The following is a 26112-nucleotide window of genomic DNA, read 5'->3' on the forward strand; positions in this document are numbered from 1 at the left end:
TAGCAAGATGGTATCAGAAATACTTTGAAATAATCCCTTTACTGAAGAGCTAAGTGACTGCATCTGTCTCCTGTTTCTTTGTGTGTGCAGAAAGTGAAAATGCTCATTCATAATACGAAAATGTAAGTCTGGTAGGCACCAAGGTTTTAATATTTAATTTTCTACATTATAAAGCAGACTCTTCTCTGCCTTCCCATAAATGCAGAAATGGATAAGATTAATTAAACATTAAACCATTATTCTTCCTAAAAGAAAAGTCTATTGCTATCATGTCTGATATACTCTCTTTCCAAGGTGATCTTTCCCAACTCTAACTCTCATGCTTTTTAAAAATTTTAAAATAATTAATAATAAGGAATATGGTCTTTTTAACTCTCATTTTTCACTTTAATTTTTTTCTCTGCTTTTATTGCAAAAGGCTTTAATAGGAATTGTGAATTGAATCCAGAATAGATAATTTATTTGATATTATCAGACCTGGTAGTTATTCACTTATTTTTGTAGTAGTGTCTTGTAGTGTCTGGAAAGATAGAAAAACAAATTTCGTTGCTGGCTCCTTTAGCTATAGAGAGAATATACACATATAAAATCTCTCTATGTAGAATATATGATTACCTCTAGCTAAAATACATACATATACATATATACATATATATTTCTAGAGAAGAGTATATGATTGTGCCCTTAGCAGCCAAGCTTGCTAGGGTTCATGGTTATATTATTTTAACCAGTGACTCATTCTTATAGACTAATAAATTCACATGGTACAAAAAGGCCCAACAATCCTGGACTCAAAATATGGAGTTGAAATAAAGCCACATTATTAGTTTGAAACACACACACACACACACACACACACATTTTATGTGTATGTCCATCATGCATTATTACTAACATGTATAAACATAACTCATAATTGCTTACCCTTTTTAAACCATAGGCATAACTACCATGAATATAATTATAGCAATTGCCAGATTCTGTTCATCACAAAGAGTTGGTATTGTTTTGTTTTGTTTTTCCCTTCTTTCTCTCTCCTTCTTTTATTAGGCAAGGTCATTAGCTATTCTGTCAGATGATATACCTTCTGTACTTTACAATGATATGGAAGAAAACTCACAGACATATTCAGCATAAAACATAAATATAACAATAATGCTGATAAATAGTAATATTACAACAAATTGTTCTCAGAGGATTGACTTCTGTCCCAAGGTGATGTTAAGTTAAAAAAAAAAAAATTAAAAAACAGTTTCCAGTAGGCAGGTGGTTATCACCAGGCAGGAGAATATGTCTGCCTTTGGGGAGTGACAAAATAATTAAATAGACCCAGCTCAAAGGGGATACCTCTGCTATCCCCTTTCTGACCATTTTTGAGAGTAGATGGGTTTTAGTAAATCATTAAACTCATGTACCACTGAAAATTATCTGAATAGGATTATAGACTTGCTGCTCCATCCTCTCCCAGGAGGCACCCCATCTTGAAACACAACAGTGGAAGCTCAACATCTTCTAGAGGAATTCAATCAATGGAAATAGATGTAACACCATCGTTTATCCAGAAGCCTCAGTGGTAACAGAGGCTCTACTTCCTACCTTCCACACTTGAACCAAAGCAAAAGTTTACAATACATAGTACAAATGGTGGGTGAAATGACAGAGGGAGAGAGCAGAAGGGTGATAATAACCCCACTGAGTGATATGAATTAAATTAAATAAGACTTAAAGAAGGTCTTTGTGGTACCCAACTGCCATAACGTTGATTAACCCTGCTGTGTTTCAGCACCAGGTCATGCAAACCCTTTGATACCATTTCTTTGAGATGTCAGTCACATTTCAATAACTTTTCAGCATGGGCTTGTAAGTCTTGTCTCTTCATTGACTTTGAATGGGGCAAGTTGCTTATGAATGCAGCCTAAAGTGTCACTCAGAGATACTTGCATTGCATTATCTTTGATTGGCATGTCTGGGGGTTGTGGAAAAATTTCAGCATATCCAAATGTGCTTCTCTAAGCACTGTCTTTACATGAGCATTTTCTCCAGGAGAATCGGCTCATGCCCTTATGATGATGACCTATTATTGCAGTGTTCACTCTCACTGTAGGCGAGGTACATGGTAGGTTCATGGGACTTGGGAACTCAGACTGCGTTTGCAATTCTGATTCCCATAAGCCCTTGGGGCTACAATTTAATTAATGTATCACATTACCTGCCACCTGCAGAGCTTATCTAACAAGCTAATTACTTTGATGAGAATACCTCTGTAATATCCTCCAAAATGGCAAAATCAAGTAGTACCAACGAGATCCCAAAACATCTAGTTCATCTGGAAAGAAAAATAATAGAAGCATTCCATTTATTAACAAAATGACAGACATATAAACACCAGATTTGCAAATTAACTTTATGGACAAAAAAGTGTTCCCGTCTCCAATACTGACTCCCTTGCAACAGGTGACATGAGTTGCCGGTATCCACACTAGTGCAATTAGAAAAGGTATGGCTTGATATGAAGAAAGAAAAAAAAAATATGTGTGTGTGTATATATATATATAAAATCAGATACAAAACGTCTTGAAATGAATAGGAGAGCTGACTTAAGGCCAGAGTAACTTGGCATGCTCCAAAATGCCCCCAAAAAGGATACACACACATGCACACACACTAGCACCCTGCAGAGTGCTGGGTTAGCAGAGAAAGAATCACTACCAAGCTCCACCAAGCTCCTTCGTCTCATAGAGATGAATACTTAGGCTGGACACAGCAAGACCAGTCACAACAGGAAAACCACTCCACGAGCAGATCCCCATCCCTGCAATGTAATTAGAGGTTAAACGACAGAGGTGTCTGGACCGCTATGTACAGATAAAATTTCAGGTTCACAAAGTGGATGAGGATGGCTTGGATGAGGATGGCTTCACAGAACACCCAGTCCACCTGTTTTTCCATTGAGTTCATCGGGTCAGCTGAGTCAGCCTCTTAGAGAAGAAAACATGCCTCCAGGGCTGTTTGAATTTGTCTCTCTTCATTTATGGACCAAATTCTATTAATTTACTATTTATCTTTGTAAGGAAAATCTTTGTATAATGCGAAAATACCTCTGGGACCATCATGGGGCAACCATAATTTATATATTATGATTTGCTTACTTCCATTGTTTCTCACCTAACACATAGCAAAGATCAATTGACTTAAGGGAATAGAAATCTTGATTGCCATGAAAATGAAATATTATAGTCTAAAATAGCTGGAAGACACTAAGGATATTTGGAAAGTGCCAATGTCAGATTTTAACTATTTTAAAATTTTGCCTAGAGTCATCCCTATTTATTTTATTTTATTTTATTTTATTTTGAGATAGAATCTCACTCTGTTGCCAGGCTGGAGTGCAGTGGCGCGATCTCCACTCACCACAACCTCTGACTCCCTGGTCCAAGTGATTCTCCTGCCTCAGCCTCCCGAGTAGCCAAGATTACAGGCATGTGCCACCACACCCAGCTATTTTTTTGGTATTTTTAGTAGAGATGGGGTTTCACCATGTTGGCCAGGCTGGTCTCAAACTCCTGACTTCATGATCCACCCGCCTTGGACTCCCTAAGTGCTGGGATTACAGGTGTGAGCCACCGTGCCCAGCCCCTATTTCTTTTCAAAATAAGGAGGAAACTTGTCTATTCTTTTCTTGGCCAAACTTGCCTCCCTGCTGCCAGGATACAGGAACATAAATGCCTTAATTAATAATGAGTCCATGTATAATGTGTTAAACAGACCTTTGTGAAGTATTCTTGCTATCTAACCACAATGTAATGCTTTGCTTTCATATTTAAACAACTGATCTACAAATTCAATCTTTAAAAAACCATAGGTTTTTAAATTGATATTTTGGCTACTCTGATGTGGTGAGGGCTTATTTTAAAGAGAGAAAGTTTCACTCTATTTACGAGAATACTGAAATTTATGAAAAAACAGTGCTATGGGTTGATTAAGATAGTTAAATTAAAATGAAATAGCTTCTGCATAGTAATCAGCCTACCACAGTGTAAGGTCTGAAAGCCCATATGGTCTCAATTTGAATTATGACCACTACTTACTAAATATATGATGTTACTTGTTTATTTTTAACCTTTTTCACCTTCAATTTCTCATCAGAAAAATGGGGTTACTGATAGACTGCTAGGAATATTAAATGAGTTAGCACAAGTAATACAATTAAAACAGTGAAGGATACATATATATACACACACCCACACATACACATATATACAAATATATAAATATATATATATACATATATATACACACACACATTTTTAAAATTAATTATATTGGCCAAAGGTAGGAAAATGCAAGATGCTGTGACAATGTTAAAGACAAATTAATACAAAATGAGTAAGAATATGGGAAAGAAGTACATTGGAATATGTGAGAGGTGGTGATGGAGAACCTATTCTACTTTTTCTTGAGTTCAAAACTAAGAAATAAATTTCAGTTGCAGCTTAGACTGGATGCTGGTGATATTTATTGATAACAGAGATTAGTGACATAAATTCCAAAATCCCTAGTTCTTAGTCACCTCTCTTTTTGCATGTACACCATGTTCACAATTATGCTGTGATTTTCTGTAGCTTAATATTTCTGTAACAAGGGGAACAGAAGAGATTCTTCTCTCCTGCTGTATTTTTATTTCCTCCTATCCTAGGCCAAATAAAGTTACAGAGTTCTTGATTTAAGCCATGCCCTACACACCCATACACAGAGTGGATCTGGGGGTTTTGTTTCTTAATAACATTTATTATCTTTTCACTGGCAACAGTAATACGCATGATGTGTGATCAGGCAGCCATGTCACAACAGAGATACAACATATGACACCACAGGTCAAAATTCACATCCTTCTGAGGTCTTAAGAAGGAAAAATGGATGAATATTTTATGAGTGTCTTCTCTGTGTCAGACAGAAGCACTTTACATCTATTATTGCATGAAATTCTCATACATCTCTGAACATTCCCAATTTTATATGCAAGGAAAGTGAGGCTCAAAGACTTGCCTGAAGTCAGAAGTTTCATGAGTTGAAGAACCAGACTTTTTCTCTCTGCACTGACTCCAAGCCCAACATATTCCTACTCCTTGTGCACAACCTGGGTTCTAGTACCAGATTTGTCACAGGCTATGATAACTTAAAAAGTCACTCTCCTAATGAGTTAATTTAGAAAGGTTTTTGAGAATCTACTCTAGACAGCAGTAACCATGAGTAAGTGTTAGGGAGGGATGTAAAATCAAAGACAATCCAAAATCTCCTTCTGTTCTCACTCCTGATTCATTGTATATTTCAAAACAAGAAACGTTTTGTTTTCCTGTCTCCTCTTCCTCCAAAACTTTAGTCAAGACAACTGAGAATTGAATTATTGTCTTGTGAGGTCAATGATCTACATCAACAATGCCACAAGAAGAAGGTAGGATGATATGCTAATAGGTGTTAGGTTATGAAATTTAATAAAGAATAATGTTGCTTGAAAAGTGCTTTGAGTCTATCATAAATTATTACTGGGCAGCCAACAATATATTTATTGTTTTATAGCAAGGAACTGATTAAGCAGCCCCAAAAGACCTTCTACCTTGTTACAAAATTAATTTTTAGCATGCATTTTTACTCCACAAGATTGTAAGATGCTTGAGGAAAGAGAACAGTTATTTATTTTCTTTTATTTTTTATTACACATATAATATTCCTGCATACGTATTGGGTATTCACTAAGTGTATATTAAATTCTTCAAATAAATATATATGCCCACTACATACTACATTCAAGACAGTCTCACTAATAATTTTTCCAGTTGAGCATAGCATTTTCATCTTTTTATTTACTTTTTGTGAATAGTAAAGACCTGAGTGATCATGCTTAAAACTTAAAAAGTTTGGTCTTTCTTATCCCCAGTTGATAGCGATATAGCATGCTACCTATGATACTCCTTTGACAATGTTTAGTAGTTAAAGAGTGCATGTGTTTTACTTTTTTGAAACCATGGACTCCTTATGATTTATTATTTTAAAACAAACAAAAATTTATGATTCAAAATAATTGTATAAATTACAGCTAATGATTCATATTCAATCATGGCTAGGCATAATAGCAAGCATTTTTGTTATTTTTTCTTTAACTCTTCAGATGAAGCATTTTGTGAATGAAGATACTGTTTGGGAAGATTCTTTAGTACTGAGTCTCTCGTCTCACTAATTAATCTGAAATAATTTATATATTAATGTATAATATACATGCAAATAACAGATTTTCTATAATCTGCTGTGACAAGGTGTTTTACAAAGGGAAAATACAGAAACTAACATTTTTTCATTATTTCTTGGAAACTTTTAATTTCTTTGTAATATTCAGAACCAATTTGTTCTTTAATATTTTATATCTTGTTTAGATTAAATAAGAATGAAATGGCAAAATTATGAATGTTTAATTGTAGGTACAAATGAAATAGCAAATTCATTTTAGTTTTAGGCACAAATTCTCTTCTAATCCTACTTTCATTGTTTAATAATGAAACTAATCAATAATGATTATTATAACATTACTATAGTAAGACACATATCTGAGTAAGCAAATCAAGCGAAGGCTTTAGCTAGTGTTTAAAATGAAGGAGATAAAAACATAAGCAACAGAAGCTTTTCTTTGCAATCAGGTGTTTGTTTATAAAGGAGGGAGAGTATCTTTCTTTGCCTTAATCTTGTGAATAGAGTTGTCGTGCTGGAGCACGACCACGTCTTGATTCTCACTAACTGGAGGTAGGCCAGTGCAGGAAAGGAAGGAGCTCTAGGTGTTTACATCTCTCAGCATTTCTTATAGAAAATATGCTGCCATATAAGTAAACTTGAAAGCAGCAAACCTTGACAGTCTTTATTTATTTGATTTCTCCCCCTGGAAACTTACCTTTTGTGAATCAGTTAATAACATAAAGATGGGTAGAAAAAGAGTCTTTGCTATAACATGCCTAGAAAGGTTAGTAGATTTTTGTTTTTCCATGTTTTAAGGGAAAAATTGAGCAAATTTAAAAATGATTATGTTAACTTAACAATTAAGGAATGAAGGAATGAATGCCTAAAACAAACAGGAAATCTTCACATTAATTTTGATTAGCTCTATAGTGTGACTATTTTCAATGTTTGTGTCATTAACAAAAATAATGATAGAATTGTTTCTCCAAAAAATAAAATAAAATAAATACCGTGGTAAACTAATCTACTAATTTAAAGCAATATTATTTGTCTGATTTCCCTGGAAAACTGTTTGGTATGATAAAGTTACATTGAGGCATTGAGCTAAAAAGGATTATTTGCTTTTTTTTTTTTTTTTTTTTTGAGACATAGTCTTGCTCTGTCACCAGGCTGGAGTACAGTGGCGTGATCTCAGCTCCCTGCAACCTCCGCCTCCTGAGTTCAAGCGATTCCCCTGCCTCAGCATCCCAAGTAGCTGGGATTACAGGCACGCATCACTACACCCGGCTAATTTGTTGTATTTTAGTAGAGATGGAGTTTTACCATATTGGCCAAGATGGTCTCCATCTCCTGACCTCGTCATCCGCCTACCTCGGCCTCCCAAAGTGCTGGGATTACAGGCATGAGCCACCGCGCCTGGCTGGATTATTTACTTTTTATATGTTAGTTCACACTGAGCTTCAACTTTCTCATCTGTAAAATGAAGATAATGCATGCTTCATGAGGTTTTTGAACTAGAAAATATGTATAACATGCCAAAAAAGAGCATGTTACATTCTTTTTAAACGATGGATTCCTTATTATTTGGTATTTAAAAACTAAAAGTTATGATTCAAAATAACTTTGTAAAATTACAATGTGTAATTACACATTGTAGTCATGTAAATTACAATGAAAGATTTATATTTAATAATGGCTAGGCATAGGCATTCAAAAGATATTGTTCCCTTTCTGGGGTGTCTCTACCATGTAAGGAGAATGCTTAGAACTTACAATTAAGTGCCGTATTTTATTTGTGTAGACACTAATTTCCTTTATTCTAGTTGGAATTGTCACATCTGTAATTCAGTTATTCATAAATAATGAAAGAAGAACAAAGAAAACATCGCAATCTGGATCTATTAACAGGATTTGGGGAAAGGACTAGTCATATACTTAACTTGGCCACTTTAAAATAGGTATGTGTACAGCTTTAAAACAATGTGTTTAGAGTGTAGTCATCATAATCAAGGATGCCATTTTAAAAAACAACAAAACAAACAAAAATCTAGAGCTAGCTGAAGAAATGGAGGCACAGGATAGTTACATGACTTCTATATGATTATATACACTTAATTAATAACAAAACTCAGAGAGTGCCCAATCTTTTTTTACTACCAAATGCAGACCACTTTCTAAACTTTAAAACAAAGATTTTTCTTATAGACATAGCCATTGTCATATGATTTTTGCATCAAGAAAATTCTGTTCATTGCTTTTATAGAAGTACTATTTCTAGCCAGAAATTCTGAAAGGGCATACCTTTAAGCAGCCCTCTCTTGAGATTCCTGATAATATGTAAAAAAGATTGTTAAGTATGATACAAAGTAATGTGGAAAGGGCAAGGACAAACACTAATTATTCTCTGTGATGGGAGGAAAAATAGCCACAGATACCACAACAAAGACATTAAAAGTTAACATTGCTGCAGGCAGCAATATGTTGTAATTCTCTGGCAGAACACGGAGCAGATTTCCCCAATCCCAGCACAGTAATTCACAAGGCCTGCAGGTTCAATACATTTTAAAATGATAGCTCATACTCACTGTTTGCTTGTGGGGCAAATAGTTGGATCTTCTAGGAACAAGGATAGGAGCTTTAGTGTCCCAGATGACACTGATGGTCAAAATAAACCATATTTGCAAAATTTATAATGCACATCAACTCTTACAATTCCAAAATTTTTTAAAGTAAATATTTATATCAAGAAACATTCAGAAAAATATGAAGATTATCTTACTAGCTCTTTGTGTATATGTCTGTCCCGCTTCTCTATGCTGAGTCATTTGAGTGACTAACTTTGTCATTAATTTGTGTCTTCAGAATCTAGTATATGGTAGGAAATTAGTAGTTGTTAAACAGATTAATAAGTAGATACAATATGTTAACAATGGAATGTTTCTTCTCAATAGAATAATGTTTTTAGTTTTTTTTTTTTCCCCCCCCACCTCTGTGGTGGCCCAAGTGATTTCCTCAAAGCAAGATATTTTTCTGATGTTTAAAAACATATTCTGGCTCCTTATTGCAAAATCAACATGTTTTGCATCATGATATATGAGAAAGTAATTTAAAAATGGTGCATAAATGAGAAAGAGTGTATCAAATAAATCATCAATTTATTTCAGCAAGTATTTAAAGACGACCTAATATTCGACATTGCAGATTCAAATATTAATAAAACCGACTTTTTGTCATATTGGATGAAGTTTTTCTGTGACTAAACAACTGATAGAATGTGACTGAAGTATGAGTAAAGTGTATGTAAGCAATGATAAGAAAGCAATTGATTTGTTGTGAAGAGGAAGAGTTAGGGGTAATTATAGAAAATGTAGTACTTTAAACTGGATCTATAAAATTGGGTAGCACAAAAAGGAGAAAAAAAGAAGCAAAGGAGCAAGAGCTGGGTACGTAAAGCAAAGTTGTTGGTGGCAGAAAAGGGAATTACACACTGATTTCTAACCCCTAATTCCAGGGGCTGGCCATGAGGACTAGTGAAGATTCACATTCATCATAATGATCAGTACCTGCATCCACAGACGTGGCCTGCACATATAGAACATTTGATTATAAATTACATGTAGACCCAGAGAAGAACAATAATGCAGATCTAAATGACTTTTCTGTGTGTATCAGCCTTTTTCAGGATATCAATACAGATCCTTATTATTATTATTATTTTTTAATGCATGAGCATTGTGTGCAGCAGAATTTAAAAGGCTTGCTTTTAATTCACACACTATAAACATATGTAGGCTTGGGAAACAACAGAAAGTCTTAAACTCTTGAGAAATTTCATATATTTTCTGTTAGGGACAGTAACAGATGATTAAAGAAATGGTATATTAAGTTATAAAATTAGTGTAAGACGATTATCTTTGTTTTCTTCATATTTTTATGTATTTTCTGTAAAAAACCAATTATGGAAAATTTGATAATGTTAAACAAAAGCCACTAAGTGCTTAAAACCCAGAAACCCAGTGTTACCAGCCTAGCCTACTCATAACCACCTGGCCCAGAATTTTTCTAAACATTCTTGCACAATTCTTTAAAGCCCTAAGGATGTCTGTCTGACTCACCCCACCATAGCATGTCCTAGTTGTTTAATAAAGACAACAAATAAGTGCTTAAGCAATTCTAAAATATGTGGGTTCCATTTTTCAGGGTAGATTACATCATCCGGCCAATCAATACCTATGTCTAAGGGCTACTCCTGAATCCCAAAAATAAAACATAAAACAAATTTATGTCATTTTCCTGTGTAAGTCACTCATACTTCCTGATTGAACAGCTTTTCCGTCTCTACTTGGCTCTAATTTTTTTTTCATGACACTTGTCTGTGCTAATTTATTACTGAGTAGCAAATTCTACACTTATTTGCCCTATATTAGACAACGTCTAAGAAATCTGTTTGAAAGTTATTTTTAATAGTTACATTTAATTTTAAAAAGAAAGTAAAATTGAAATGAAAATAAATAATCTCAGCTTACTTACCTTTTTTTTTTTTTTTTTTTTTTTTTGAGATGGAGTCTCGTCACTCTGTCATCCAGGCTGGAGTGCAGTGGCATGATCTTGGCTCACTGCAACCTCTGCCTCCCAGGTTCACGCCATTCTCCTGCCTCAGCCTCCCAAGTAGCTGGGACTACAGACGCCTGCCACCACGCCCAGCTGATTTTGTTTTTGTATTTTTAGTAGAGACGGGGTTTCACCGTGTTAGCCAGGATGGTCTCAATCTTCTGACCTCGTGATCTGCCCGCCTCGGCCTCCGAAAGTGCTGGGATTACAGGCGTGAGCCACCGCGCCCGGCTTCAGCTTACTTACTAATGCAGTGGTAGTTTTCATGATGAAGAGGAGGGGGATGTGTTGATCCGAACAGTTATAATCTCTCATAGATGACTGCTTATAGAAAAGACATATATCATATATTTAAATCCCCATAAAGATCTAAACACACCTGATTAAATAATGTTGACAATAACAACAATATCTTCAACAACAATAAAATCAAGAAACAAACCCCAAAAAGAAAAAACCTTCTAAACATTGTAAGGCTTTAGGCCCATAATAGATTTTAGGATGGAAATCTTTTATTTTCCATCCATTATGGCCTGGCTGAAAGGACATTCTGTTTCTTACTTGATATATTCTAAACATGATCTTACACAGTTTGCACTTTAATTCACTGTTATAAACCACCTGCTACTGCAAAGAAGTTGTTTTAAATCTCAAGCAAAACTAAATTAATACTCATATGATGCATGCCAGGTTGTATAGCTTTTTTCTGACCAAATAAACTAATTTAAATGAGTTACTTGTTCTACATTTGGATGCTGACCCTGGTAAATTGTGGTGACATCCAGAAAATTACTTGTTAGGAAAAGGTATTTAGGATAAATAGGTTGTAGTGTGAAGGTGCTGTGGTGTCATAGATATAGATATTTAGAATCTTGATTAAATTTTTATCTTGAGTTCAGGCCAATCTTTCATTGAATACTATCATACTTTCTGGCTCCTTGCTTTGCAAAAAACTATGACCACTTGGAAAGTTAATTTAAAGGTGTATGTGTATGTTTTACCTTGCTTGTCTTGCAGGAAGTCACGTTTATAATAGATCTTCCATAGGCAAAGGAGAAATTCTGGGAGCTTACTTTAATGAAGCACAGATAAACAAACAAAATCCATTATGCCATATGGGAATTATGCCATACGATTGAATTTATTACCAAATAAAACTGTTGGCTTATGCATTTCACAGTTTTTACTATACACGTCCACTGTTTTGGAGGTTTTCTGTAGGGTTACTTGCCCAGGCTGCTACCAAAAAAATATCCCAAAACAAAAACAAACAAAATACAATTTATTCTTACTGCAGGAAGTATAAGAAAATGAAATCAAACTAGAACAGTGAATAAAAGTATTCACTAGTTGTATCCCAGTCCTGCTAATAGTACCAAGAAACTAGGACATCTACTCTAATGAAGATAACATTCTCTCTGTTGGGTTTGGATGAGTGTATCCTTGTGTCAAGTATCCACAGCAGAATTTTCTGCAGCATGCAACATTTGTTCCTAAAAAGAAATTAGATATTTTCTTACCTTGAAGTGACTTAACATTGCTCACATGAACTCATAACTGTAAGTTAGATTGCTAAATTTTACTGAGTTCAGACAAACTCAGTGTTGAAACTTTAAAATCATTTTTTATTTATGGAGTGGTGTTACACTATTTTGAAAATTTTATAAAATTTTCCCCTTATTATTTAGTCAACTTGCCCATATTTCTCATGGAAATTATGCTAACATGTCCTTTTGGGGAGGCAGTCACTGAGTAGTTCCTGTATTTTGTGTGGGATATCTTCAAATCCTCAAATTAGTTATATTTGAGATATGACATTTTTATAACTCAAAATCCTTTTTATTTTATACCCTTAATTAGGCCACATTAAGGAAAGTGATCTTTAAAAAATCCCGTCCATCCATTTATCTGTGAAAGTGGACATTTATATTATTACTTCAGATAAGATTGCTTCCTGTGATTCAGAGCCCCAATGGATTTAACAAGTATAATTTCATAGCATCGGAATATAGACATTATAAATAGCATTTGGTGTAACTTATTCAGGCTACAAATTTATACTTTACTCTCTTTCCTTTCTCACTCTTACTTCTGTGTTTCTCATTTTTCATTAAGCCACTTTCAACACAAAATGTGATGCTCAGTGATGTTTATGTTTAGAACTCATCACAACTGCCTCCCCCAAGAACAAAGCTGGATGTGAACTTCCCTTACTTCCATTTGGATATGCAGTTTGACTTTCTCAATGAAGTTGGCAGAGATCCTTAAGGCTGAAAGGGAATTCTTGAAGAAGGACAATAGTGCTTTTCTTTGGCAGTAGGAAAAGATGCAAGAGAACACAATTAGTTCCCTACTCTCGCCTTCAATGGCTCAATTCAGCTGGGCCGGTTTACCAGCATCTTCAGTGATTGGCATGGAAAGGAATACAGAAAAGTGGATCTACAGAATAGCTCCTCAACAGAAACAACTCACTTATCTATAACCTGTCAAATTTGCCACCAATTAGTGTCAGTATCATAAATTCTTTACAAATTTGCCAAGACACTTTTTTCCTGTTTTTTTTTTTTTTTTTTTCTTTGATTGGTTCTATTCTAAGAGTATATCCTTAAAGCTCATCTTTCTCCACTCTGTCAGTTTCTTTCTTTTTATTAATGGATAATATAAAAGTTTGATTATATAAAGTCGTGAATAAAATTTAGCCCAGATCCTGTGGAAATGGAAATTCCCTGAGAGACAGCATTAATAATGGGTGGACAATATATGTTTGCCAGAATGGGTTTGACACCTTGATTGCATTTGTAAGGTTGCTTACAACCTTGTTGTTGCTTTGGGGAAAGTATGTATATTGGGCTCGAAAGAACATGGAATTTTGAATTAACAACTTATCTTCTTCACCTTGAACATAATGATTTTTATAGTATCTTGTGTATATTGAGGGTGGATGGAACAAAGGAGTAATAGGTTTGGTTTTATCAATATTGCAAGCCTTATTTCACTTAGTTGAGCTTAGAATGGGAAAATATTAGTTGCTGCTCACCCATGTGTTTTGTAGGTAGCTTGAATAAGCTTCAACAATATTTTTTTTAATCGAGTTGAATTCAGTAATAATTTATCTTACTCAGGTTCTAAGAGTGAAAATAATTAGTACTTAAGTTAGCAGATATTTCAACTTACTCTCCTAAACTTTTTCCTCCTGCTCCTACCTGACTGGATAAACATTCTGAAGATGTGGGGGAAATCATCAGTTGATTTTCAGCAGTTATATCAAATTTTGTCGGGATCTCCTTTCTAAATCTTATTTCTAAAATAGGATTTCTTAAATAGAAAGATATAAATTGAAGTATAAATTGAAGTAATATTTATGAAGTAATTTATAGGAATGAAGATAATATAATGCTTTCATTGAATTTTCCCTGATTCTGTGTGGCCGTGTTTCCAGCATTCTCTGGTTGATATTGTGATAATGTTAACATATCCAGCTAGCTGTTTGCTTGTACTTTCTCATTTACTCATCTCAAAGTCATATGAGATAGGAGCTGTTAATATTCCCATTTTGTTGACAGAAATCAAAGACATACTGTTTTTAAAATATAAGGAAGTCATGTTATATAATCCTTTTTTCAGCTGATGAAATGGGTACTTAGAGGATTTAAGTAACTTAGTCAAGGGCACACAGCTGGCGGCATCTGGATTCAAAACTGGGCAATCTGACTAGTGCCTTTGGTCCTTAGAAGTAAGTCGTGCTACCATTCTTTATTTAAGTTGATAAGCAATAAAATTTGAAAGATGATATAGGATATATTATTATCCTGATATATAATGAAAACCTGTCAAATATTTTATTTAATTCATTAATTAATAAAGAAACCAATAAGATATTATATTCGGTGCAAAGGAAAATTCAAAATACCACATATTAAAGTCAGATAAGGAATGCCAAAATAAATTTGCAAATGGATAAAAAACTGGCAAAACTGATCAATATTCAGAGGGGGATAATCAATCAATTGTATTTCAGTGGAGACATTTGCGTTTTTATGAAGAGAAATTATTTGCATTAGTAACTATATTAATCACATATTAATCACTGGAAGTGTTCCCCTACTGGAAAGTTTATAAGGGTCACTTTGTTCTCGTGGGACACCTTTATTTCAGAAAAAGAAATAGAAAAGCAGCAGCAAAAGAAGGATTTGCATTGAAAAGCGTCCAGAGGCAGAAAGCTCTTTCATCCTTCTGCTCCTGAATGGGTTGCACAGAACATGCATTGTCTTCAACCACCACCAGCATACATGCAAAGCATCCCTATATCAGGAAGCCCAAAGTTGCCTCAAGGTGCAAGGCCTGCTGTTCACAAAGGTATGTGACCAGCATTAGCCTTGAAACCCCACCCAGGCTTCACCAAAACCAGATGCAAATTATAAATCCAATTATTATTACTAAACAATACTGACAACCTGATACATCCTACTCCATGACTTATGATTACAGATTATCATTTATCTATAGTTAATGGATTCTATAGCATTGGGAGATTAGCATGTGGTCAATCCAAATTAGTTGAAATTAACCCCTGCCATGTACTATTATTTTTCTCTAGTTTAAATTCTATCTGTACAAAACAAAGCACACAATAAAAAATATTGACAAAGACAATGAGATAACAATGAATAGGAGCTGACACGGATGAGTGTAAGGACACCAAATATACGCAAAATTAAAGCAATTCCTGCATAATGCCAGTCTAACAGATAAAAAGTAAAAAAAAAATACAGGCAATATTCTCCTTTTGTCTTTATCTAGCACCAAATTTTCTGATACAGGGACACATTTCTTATGTACTTTATACATTTATCTCCTCTCATCTTTTCCAGATTTTAGTTTACAAAGTTAGACTGCATGGAAAGGACTGTTACATAGAGGACTGTTGCACAGTTCTGGAGTTGATGTAAAACTCTTTATTTGTAAACATCGTTGAAATTTTACATACATCAGTACTTTGCCTTATAGAGTATGCAATATGTTGCTGTAAAAGTGTTTAGAAAAAAAATGTTTATCTGCTCTGCTTCATTTGTCTCATTCCATTTATTTAAAATTATTTCTGTTACAAAAACTGTAAGAGTACATTAAACTATATAAACTGGCAGATGCCTCATTGAAAGTAAGTGAAAATGTTTTTTTCTACAATTTGAAACTTTGAGCTTTGTCTATTTCATATAGTCTCAGTGGAGATATATAAACCCCAAAGAGGCTAACATTGATTCCTGGGGGAGATTAAAATATTCTTATTCTTTCCATGTATAAAGCACAGATTTACATATATTATATAAACAGATAGACACTTTATCTGTGGTATTAATGCATTTCACAATTAAGAAAAAATGTCTTAAAAGGCTTCTTAGAAGAGACACTTAAAAAAAGGTTGAAAAACAGAGCTCCAGTCCAGGGAATCATAAATTACAATATAATCAATTCATGGTTTTGTCTGCCTTTTTAAAATATAGAATTAACCAGTTGTTATGATTTAAACAGAATGAACTCAGATTTTTCTGCTGAGTTATAATGAAGCTATGCTATGCCCTCTAATTTGAGTCAAAAAAGTAAGTAAATAAGACTTGGCATGTATTGTAGGCAGCATTATTATCTGTGATGCACCAAAGTGAACACCTTGACTTTTAGTTAGCTCTAGCCGGTAAAAGAAGTACATTTTATTGCCCGCCTCAGTGATTGCATTTCTCAGTGTAATCCAAATGTTTGATGGGCAAAGTTTTGGTGTTTCCTATATCAGAAAACAAAACAAACAACAACAACAACAAAAAAACCATGATTTGGCAATGAATAAACTAATGTAAGTTGTTTTTTTTTCTGTTACCATATGGGGAAAAAAGTAATTATTAATGACGAGAGGAACAGTCATTATATTACTTGCAATTTAGGGGGGAATATTTCTTACAGCTGACAATGTTGTAGTTGATGTTAGAAGACATGGACCACTGGAAATCACCTGCATTGTGAATGTATTAAATATTTTTCTTTGCCCTTTTCTAGGGACAAATGCAGAAGATACATAGTCAGAAATATTTTGTGTGGGTTTTTGTTTTGAGTAGAGTTATATGTATATAATTAAGATTAGAGGTCTATTTAATCTACTCTCCCACTATACTTTTTAACTCAGTACTGTATTATACTGTGAATTTGAAATTAAATCCAATAAAGTTTCAACCTAAAGGCAGAATATTAATAAGGAATTCAAGTTTAAAAGTAGGAAATAAGATTGCACCAAGGTCAGTGATATGATTTTAACTGAAAAGTCAAATATGATACTGAGATTGGGCTAAAGTTACAAGGAAAAGGAGGCCCAAATAGATACATGACATTATCTTGCAAAAGTCTTAGACATTTTTGCATTTTAATCAAGTGATTAAAAAAAAAATGATACCAGCCTGGGCAACATGGAGAAACTCCATCTCAACAAAAAATAACAAAAAATTAGCCAGGTGTGGTAACACATACCTGTAGTCCCAGCTACTTGGGAAGCTCAGTTGTGAGGATTACTGGAGCCTGGGGAGGTCGAGGCTTCAGTGAACCATGATTGTTCAACTGTACTCCAGTCTGGGTGACAGAGTGAGACCCTGTCCAGAAAGGAAAGGAGGAAAGAAGGAAGTCAGGGAAGGAGGGAGGGAGGGAAGGAGGGAGGGAAAAAAGAGAGAAAGAGAGAAAGGAAGAAAGGAAGAAAGAAAATGATATCCATTATTTTTTAAGTTTGAAAATGTGTAGCTTCACATATTCTTTTAATTCTTTGATAGCGCCTTAATTAGTTAATATGTTCTATTAGGCACAGAAGACCCAGTGCAAATGATAATTTCTTCCATGCAAGATTAACGATGCAGAGAGTGAAAGAGAATAATGCACAGGGAGAGTTATAGTGGAATGTATCTCTTCAGGATAAGAGTTCTGCTTCTCATCATAGGCACCACACAGTACCAATGTTTCCTTGGACAAATGTGTTTCTTCACATATTAAGTGGCAATCTAATAATTGTGTCATAAATCTACTTCTTTGAAGGCAAATACATATAACGTATCAAATGCCCTGCCTAGCGAGAATAAATGTTCAGAGTCAGTTTAATAATAGAGATAAAGAAAATAATGATGATGGAAATGGTATTAATAACAGTAATTGTAAACATGGCATTGTAAGGAGTATTGAGCAGAAGCACATGTGAAAGTTGGAGCCTGGCTCTAATCAAAGTCAGTCAGAACTCAAGTGCAGAAAATGACACAGGTATACTCTAACTGGCATTATTCTGATAGCAAATTGCACTGTTAAAAATGCATATAAAGCTAATGTGCTTATTGATAAGGTGAGGATAGTGACATGACATAACTAATGACTGGATAAATAAAATAGATTTAAACTTTTGTGTGAATTTTCTAAAATTAGTTCCAGGCCAGGGTAATAGCACTATTAATTATATGAAATGAATAACTTTATTAAAATAAATGAAAATGTTGGCATAGGAGGCTTAATTAGCCTAAAGAAGTGAAAGTTACATAATAATCTCACTTTTTTGTAGCTATTAATTACATTTACATTTTGTCTTCGGTTCCACTGTTCTTATCAAAGCCACTCAAAAATAAGACTTGACTTGCTAATTTCCAGTAACTATTCCACTTCCACTTAAGTAACTAAGAAAATATGTCTTTAGAAGAATGAGTGGCAAAAGAAAATTGTCAATTTTACAATGGTTAATTAAAAATAAGTAATATAACAGTGAATTTGAAATTTCTCTAATATTCCCTTTATAACTTTGGTAATAAGGTTAGGAACATAATAACTATGTTTATGATGAATCATTACTTGTCTGGTGTTTATTTTTTAGACCTAGTATAGACTAGTACATAGTACAACCTAAGAACGACCCCTTTGGCCTCATGCTCACCTATGCTGAAAACAAGTATGTTTGTTTGTGTGTTCGTGTAAAATTTTACATAGCTTGAGGGATCACTTGTCTAAAAGAATAAGATAGAAAATGTGCATGGGTTAATATCTCAGAATGATAATGACTATATCTTAATTGTACATTTTGCTGGACTCATTACTTGTCTCATTTTGTGTACTAGGTTTAAGTACTTAATTTGATCTGTTACGCTTATTTAACAAAAAGTGATTAGAAAATATTTTAATAAACATATATATGCACATAGAATTAGAATCTTAACTCATTTTGGTTAAAGAAATATTTTTTCAAGAACCCATCTGAAACAACTACATGCCATGTAAGGAAAGAGGCATGAGATTCTATTAGATCAAGCTGTTTTTTAATTCAGTCAGTCATATGCATTGAGTAGTCACTATGTTCTAAATGCTAGGAGTACAGAAGGCATTGGCCTCATGGAATTTGCATTCTAATGGATAAGCCTATAATCCTGTGAACAATTAATTTGTATAATTTCAGATAGTGACCATTATAGTATGAAACAGCGTAATAGGATAAAATGGACTGCATTGGGTGAGAAAGTTTTATGGGTAGATGGTATAAAAACAAAACATTAGCCTAGAGTCAGAGAGATAAACAGACATATATAAATCAAGGCTTGGCCATTTCCTCAGTGAATTATGTTACCTAGATTCAAGGAATTTCTGTTTCCTTATCTGAGAAAGAAGGATCACACCAACCTTGTAAAACTGCTGTGAGATTATAAATATTATGTGTATAATGCTTGATGCATAGGAAGTCTTTGATAATCATCCATCATTAAGAATCACACAATAAAAGTCACACAGATCCCTCATGTAGTTATGTCTTTTCTGTAATGTCCCTTCTATTTTATTTTTATTTTTTGAGACGGAGTGGAGTTTCTGTCGCCCAGGCTGGAGTGTAGTGGCACGATCTTAGCTCACTGCAACCTCTGCCTACCGGGTTCAAGCAACTCTCCTGCCTCAACCTCCCAAGTAGCTGGGACTACGGCTCATGCTGCCACGCCCGGCTAATTTTTTATATTTTAGTAGAGATGGGGTTTCACCGTGTTGACCAGGCTGGTCTTGAACTCCTGACTTCATGATCCACCTGCTACGGCCTCCCAAAGTGCTGGGATTACAGGCGTGAGCCACTGTGCCCGGCCGTATCTCTTTTTTTAAATTTTTTTTTTTTAATTTTATGTATATGAACTCTTTTGCATAGCAGTTTTCCATATGATGAGCTTAAACCTAGATTATGAGGACTTTTAAAAAATGTAAGCTTGCTTAGATGTTGCTTTGTTAGTCTATTGATTATTAAATTATTCCATTTGCATGTGCAAAGGCTCCGCAATCAAATTATCAAGCCCTTGAAACCAAGAATCCATGTATTTCTCTAAAATATTACAGAAATTTAGTACACAAAGTAAGTGTTATGTACATAGTAAGTGGTCACTCGTTATGGTTAAAAATAACAATATTATATAATGCACTTCAAGAGGCATATTATCCTTTGCCCAGAGATTCATCATATATGTTGTGATTTTTCATCTCATAAATTAAAAAAAAAAACAAAGCTTCAAGATGAAAAATAGCTTGTCCTAAAATTAAAAAGAGAATAAATATAACAAATATTTGACCCAGCTTTTAAAAATTAACCCAAATAAATATTTTGATTGAAAATAAAATATTTTACTATTTCTAAAATAGCTTGAAAATCAATTTAGTCTTACTGGAGATAACGTTTTTGAAATAATTCTCATGTCATTATAATGCTAAATACTAAACTTTTATAGAGATTTTCATTCAAATAGTTAGCATAAATATTGATTACAGGTTAGGAAGCATTAAACACAATTTTAGAGAAACCTTTTTAAAAATCGTAAGTGAGGGTTTATTTGTGCTTATGAATAGGGAAGATGTTTGGATTTGGACTGATTCTATAAGCAAACCAATTGAAGACAGATGCATTTAAAGAATGAAATATGCCAAACTACGTGATTAGGCTACATTATTGACTGACTTAGGGAAATGAATTTAATCATTTTCATACTCATTGGCACAATAGAATTTCAAAATAAATCAAGATCCTAACTGGTAAAAACAATGTTAGGGTCTGAACATAAAGTAGGGAGAGGGTGAGGAAGGGTAGAGGAAGGTGAAAAAGTGGCAAAGGTGGAGAACCCAGTTTCAACAAGCTAAAGATCACCTTTCCTTTTTTCCTTATGATACATGAGTAATCTCCATTACCTCTTTAAAAATTTCAAATTTGTGAGTGTCTAAAGTGGGTTAGGTGTCACTGAAAGAAAATTTATAAAATATGTACATTTATATTTTAGTTTACACATCTGTTTTCCAGATACTGTGTTGAGACTACTTATATCACTTCAAGTAGTCCGCATGATTTTGACCAAAATTGACTGAATATGACATGGTAATCAGGGTATTGAGCCAAACTGTTAAAATCATGCTAAAATATTTTGGTGGCCTAATCAATAGTTGTTGCTCTATGGGTCCATATTACAATGTCATTCTAACATTATTAAAATGGAAAACTGCATATTCCCTCAAATATGCATTCATTGCAGTATAATTAATGTATGCTTATTAAAATTTATTAAAATGTTCAACTTACCCTCACCCTAGTTATTAAATGTAGTACCCACTATAATTAAAATTGTAGAATTATTTGATTAAAAATGGTGATTTTTACATTCATGTGTGTGAATTTAATTAGTCTCTGCTATATTTTTGTGGATTAATCTTTATTCCTGTAATAAGTGTTTGGATCAGGCTATATGCCATGCAATACTAATGATACAAATGGAAATTAGTTTTTCCTCTAAACATTGATATTATTATTGACCTTAGATGCTATTTTCTACCTTGAAATGGATCAAACAAGTTGTTTATTGCTTTGTCATGAATTTTTGAATGTATCTACCTCATTCTCATTAACTGTCACAATTTAACACATTTTATGTTATTTAGTATATGCATAGTCTTCAGTTCTGTATCACTATGTTATCAGTTACTAGCAAACAATCTGCACGCACCATTTAGCTATCTTAATTATTCTTAAAAGATAAATATCCTGAATCAGGACTGCATTACCCATACTATACTGGCATGGGATCCTTGGCATATCAATTTGCCAGCCAAAAACCTCTGTGGCAGACCACACCTTCTGCCTAAGTATTGCTTATGCCTGCTGGGCTTGTTCCATTCGCTCGGCCTGGCAGGCTGTGCTTGGCTTGTGCTACCAGTCCAGATTCCACAGCTGCCAAGGGTGAGCCAGGCGTGGAGCAGTGAGGGGTGTGTGGGCAAGTGAGCACAGGGTATGGTCACTGTGCATAGCCAGGCATTCTGGCTGCTGTGGCAGGACAGCAGCTCCAGGTGCTGGCACAGGTGCTGGCTCTGTGCAAGGCTGTCACTGGAGCAGATGTACTGCATGAAGCTTCCACTGTGGGCACCCATGTCTGGACAAGGGGAATGCAGTGGCACCCAGAAGCTTGGAAACACCAGGAACTGCAGAGCCCCTAAGAGGGTGTCACAGCCCTGGCTTGGGAAGCCCCTAGATATAGGCCTCTCCAAGGGCTGTATCTCTTCTCTCTTTCTTGTTGCCTGCAACATGGTGATCATGGGGGCATTTCAGCCCTGTTTGTATTACAGCTCTTTCAGTCCCGCCACTTGGCAGGTCTCAGTTCAGGTCCTGAGTTCTGTCTCATGTCCAGGAAGAATGAGGTATGTGGACCACTGGAGGGTAAGCAAGGTGGAGAGGAGCTTCCCTGAGCAACAGAACAGCTCTCAGGAGACCCAAAGTGAGTAGCTCCTTTCTGCAGGCAGGTCCTTCCAATGAGTGTCCAGCTGTCAGCAGAGAGGAGACTTGCAGGGAATAGTGCCTTTCCACAGGCAGATCGTTCTGATGTCCATAGCCCCCTCAGTGGAGAGGAGGCCCAGAGTGGTAGCTCCTATTTGCAGGGAGGTTGTCCCAATATCTCTGTGACTCTGGCTGAATTCTGGGTTTTTATGGACTTTAGAAGAGAGGATATGCATGTTGATTGGCCCATGGGTGGCCATGGGCAGGCCCATAAAAAGCACCATAAGATCTCACTTGGGGCCACCTACTCCACCTGGAAGTGACAGCCCAGCCCCTATGCTTCAGGCTGACATGGGCTTGAAGGAGCAGCTTCACTGGGGATCCGCCCCTTTCCACCAAGGAGCCTGTCTGCCACCATCAATCATCTCCATGGTGACCCGGCTGTTCATGCCAAGGAGCACCTGCAGACCACATGCAGACATCCTCAGCCCCACCTCGGCCTCCCTCCCATGCTCCTTGGCACCCAAATTCCACAGGGGGCCAAGGCTGCAGTGTGCTGGCATGTTAACACCATCGTGAGTGCCCACACACGGCTGGTTTGCAACAGCTCCGGAGCTCAGCCTCAATTTTGTTCCAAAATTGGAGAAGAGGCCAGGAGCAGGGAGAGGCCAGGGGGAGGCCGGGCAGTGGGAGCAGGCACTTCTGAGCCTACAGAGACAGAGGGATTTCTCAGGCCCAGGAGCACAGGGATGCCCAATCAGCAGCCATGGCTGGGTGGCTGCAGCTGTGCCTGGGAGGGCGGTCTCCTGCCTGTTCCCAGTTCCCATTAGCTCCATGGAGTGCAAAACCCTGGCCTCACCTCCTCCGCTGCAGCCAGCATATTCACAGTGGCTGCTCCAGATGGGCTGCTGCTGCTGTCATCAATACCATATTAAAATTAGAATTGTGGTAGGGCCAAATTAAGTTTCACCATGAAATATGAAATCACAACTGATGATTAACCTGCTGCTTTTCACTTAAAGATGATATAATCCTTTGCTACATTAAATACAGAACAAGTCCAGAAATATAGTTAAGCTTAAGATAACATTGAATATCTTACATTTATCTTGAATTTTATATGGAACACTTAACTCTTTTAACATGGAATAGTTACATATATCTAGCACATAGTAAGTACTTAAAATGCCTAGGATGGATAAATGAATAAATTGGTAAATAGCAAACATAGATAGAGCAGAGCCCCAAGAGTTTTAAAGTTATCCAATTTAATCCTCACAATCACTCTGAAATAAGCAAGGATACCTTTTTTGACTCCCTTTTACATGGGAGACACTTTATATATTTAATGTCTCTTAATTCTAACATCAGTATTTTTATTTTACTAATGAATAGATTTGAAGAGTTGGATGACCCGTTCAATGGGTATCCTCAACTTAGTGGCCGGCCATGTAAGTATTGACCAAATTTCTAGCTGACTCAGAGTCCCTTCAAAATTTCTTTCCTACACTATAAACTAATATATAGATATAGAGTTATAAACATATATGTATATTTCTTAGATATATTTCTCTATCCTATAATGTATAAAAACATATATGTATTCTTGAGATTACTAGCTTTACTTATGTAGATCATTACATATTATGTATCTGATATATTTAAATACATTGATCTTTGCCTATTATTGTATTTGTACACATTTAAGCAATTATCAAAATTTAAGCTTTGGAATTTAGTAAATATTATTCTTCAGACATGTATAAATTTAATGGCCAAGGAGAAAGTGAAAAGCAGCTTAGTCAAAAACACACACACACACGAAAGTGTTTCATAACAGTTTTAAAAAGATGCTGCATCATTTCTCCTCTCACTCATAAACATCATGTCTTTTTCCTAAATTGAATAAAGAAAAAAAGTATAAATTTATTTCACAAATAGGCAAGTTTTATAATAGTTAATACATATGCTCACTTCATCTCTGGGTACCCAGATAATTTATTTCAGGACTTTCCTATCAATAACCGCTTCTTTTCCAGTAATCTAGAGTGTGAGTCTCAAAACCAGTAGCCAAAGAATATGGTGTTTTATGGGCTAACATAAAATGTTCTGATCCTTATGTTTTTATTTCTAAAGTTGAGAGTTTCTTTGCTTCATAGCATTATTTTAGTTTACTAAATTACAGACAGAGTAAGAAAAGCTTTTCATGTTATCTGATTTTATTCTTAGAACAAAAATATTACAATCCTCTATATTTTTGTTCTTTTGCCAAAAAGTATAGGCAATTTTACATCATCTTTTTTCCCAATCAGTTCGTGATCCAACTATGAAAAAGAGACATAAAATACGGAATGAATGAAACAGAAACTCCAAGGCCAAGAAGTGTCCATCTTGAAAGAGTGTTAGTGACACGATATGTGACTGCAGACTAGATGTAGCAGTGTTAGCCAAGGGAGAAGATTTGAGTTCCAGAGTGCGATGATCCTGTAAAGGAAATATACCAAAAAACATTTTAGGGAACAGGAAATGGTTTTTATTTCAGTGATGTGGAACTGATTTACAAGTGAGATAAAGGATTATCTTATAGAAAGAGGGGGATCCTACAGGTTAAAACCATTTTATTGACCTGGCGCTGTGGCTCACGCCTGTAATCCCAGCACTTTGGGAGGCCTAGGAGATGGAGACCATCCTGGCTAACACGGTGAAACCCCGTCTCTACTAAAAAAAAAAAACACAAAAAATTAGCCGGGCGCAGTGGCGGGCGCCTGTAGTCCCAGCTACTCGGGAGACTAAGGCAGGAGAATGGCGTGAACCGGGGAGGCGGAGCTTGCAGTGAGCCGAGATCGCACCACTGCGCTCCAGCCTGGGCGACAGAGCGAGACTCCATCTCAAAAAAACAACCACACAAACAAACAATAATGTTTGTTATTGTATTGTACTGTTACAAATTATTGTATAACAAGATATGATTTATATGTTTAGTCATCTAGGGAGAGCATTTGTAAACGGTTGCATTAGGCAAGTTTGAAATTGGTTTATAGCCACACGTTGAAACCTATGTTGTAATTGGGAAGGAAAATAACTCCAAAGACTTGGGTGGGCGGGCGCAGAAATGCCATGACACCCCCTATCATTGATATAGCTAACCTGACAATGCTCTACATGTCTAAGAGCCCTTTAAAAATCCATGTGAATTTATTATTTTGCCATATATTTCTGAAATATTTGAGTTTCCAACAGTGCAATGCATAGACCAGCTAGTTAGAAGTAACAGAGATACTCACGTTTCTTATTATCCTCACAGTTAAATCTAGCCTAAAAGCAACACGATATGCTTAGAACTCCAGGACCCAGATTGTGGATGTGGTGCTGTCAGTTGGTTCTTCATATGAATCTCATGAACTCCATGCCTGTTCTTTTCAAGATATCACTGAGAAAGGAATACAAAGCTTAGAATATTGCTGCATCTTATGGCAGTTGACAGCAAGGCCTTACTTTTAATA

General features: G+C 35.4%; 1 protein-coding gene across 19 annotated transcripts in view; it reads left to right on the forward strand.

Annotated features, from left to right (window-relative positions):
* Positions 1 to 26112, forward strand: part of LOC105489946 (protocadherin 9) — a 944009-nt gene that overhangs the window by 99071 nt on the left and 818826 nt on the right. The window contains exons 2-4 of one of the 19 annotated variants that reach the window (XR_011615017.1): positions 1 to 122; positions 5381 to 5452; positions 8046 to 26112. The exon at positions 8046 to 26112 is cut by the window's right edge and continues 38603 nt beyond it. The exons of 12 other annotated variants lie outside the window; for them this stretch is intronic. Coding sequence is in view for 2 of the 7 variants with exons in the window: in XM_071081618.1 (XP_070937719.1) it covers positions 24005 to 24010 (6 nt within the window). In the remaining 5 variants the exon portion in view is untranslated. 6 more of the 19 variants (XR_011615015.1, XR_011615016.1, XR_011615014.1 and 3 more) reach the window with 6 other exon arrangements.

The sequence above is a fragment of the Macaca nemestrina genome, chromosome 16, assembly GCF_043159975.1.
Source record: "Macaca nemestrina isolate mMacNem1 chromosome 16, mMacNem.hap1, whole genome shotgun sequence".
Classification (NCBI taxonomy): Eukaryota; Metazoa; Chordata; class Mammalia; order Primates; family Cercopithecidae; genus Macaca; species Macaca nemestrina.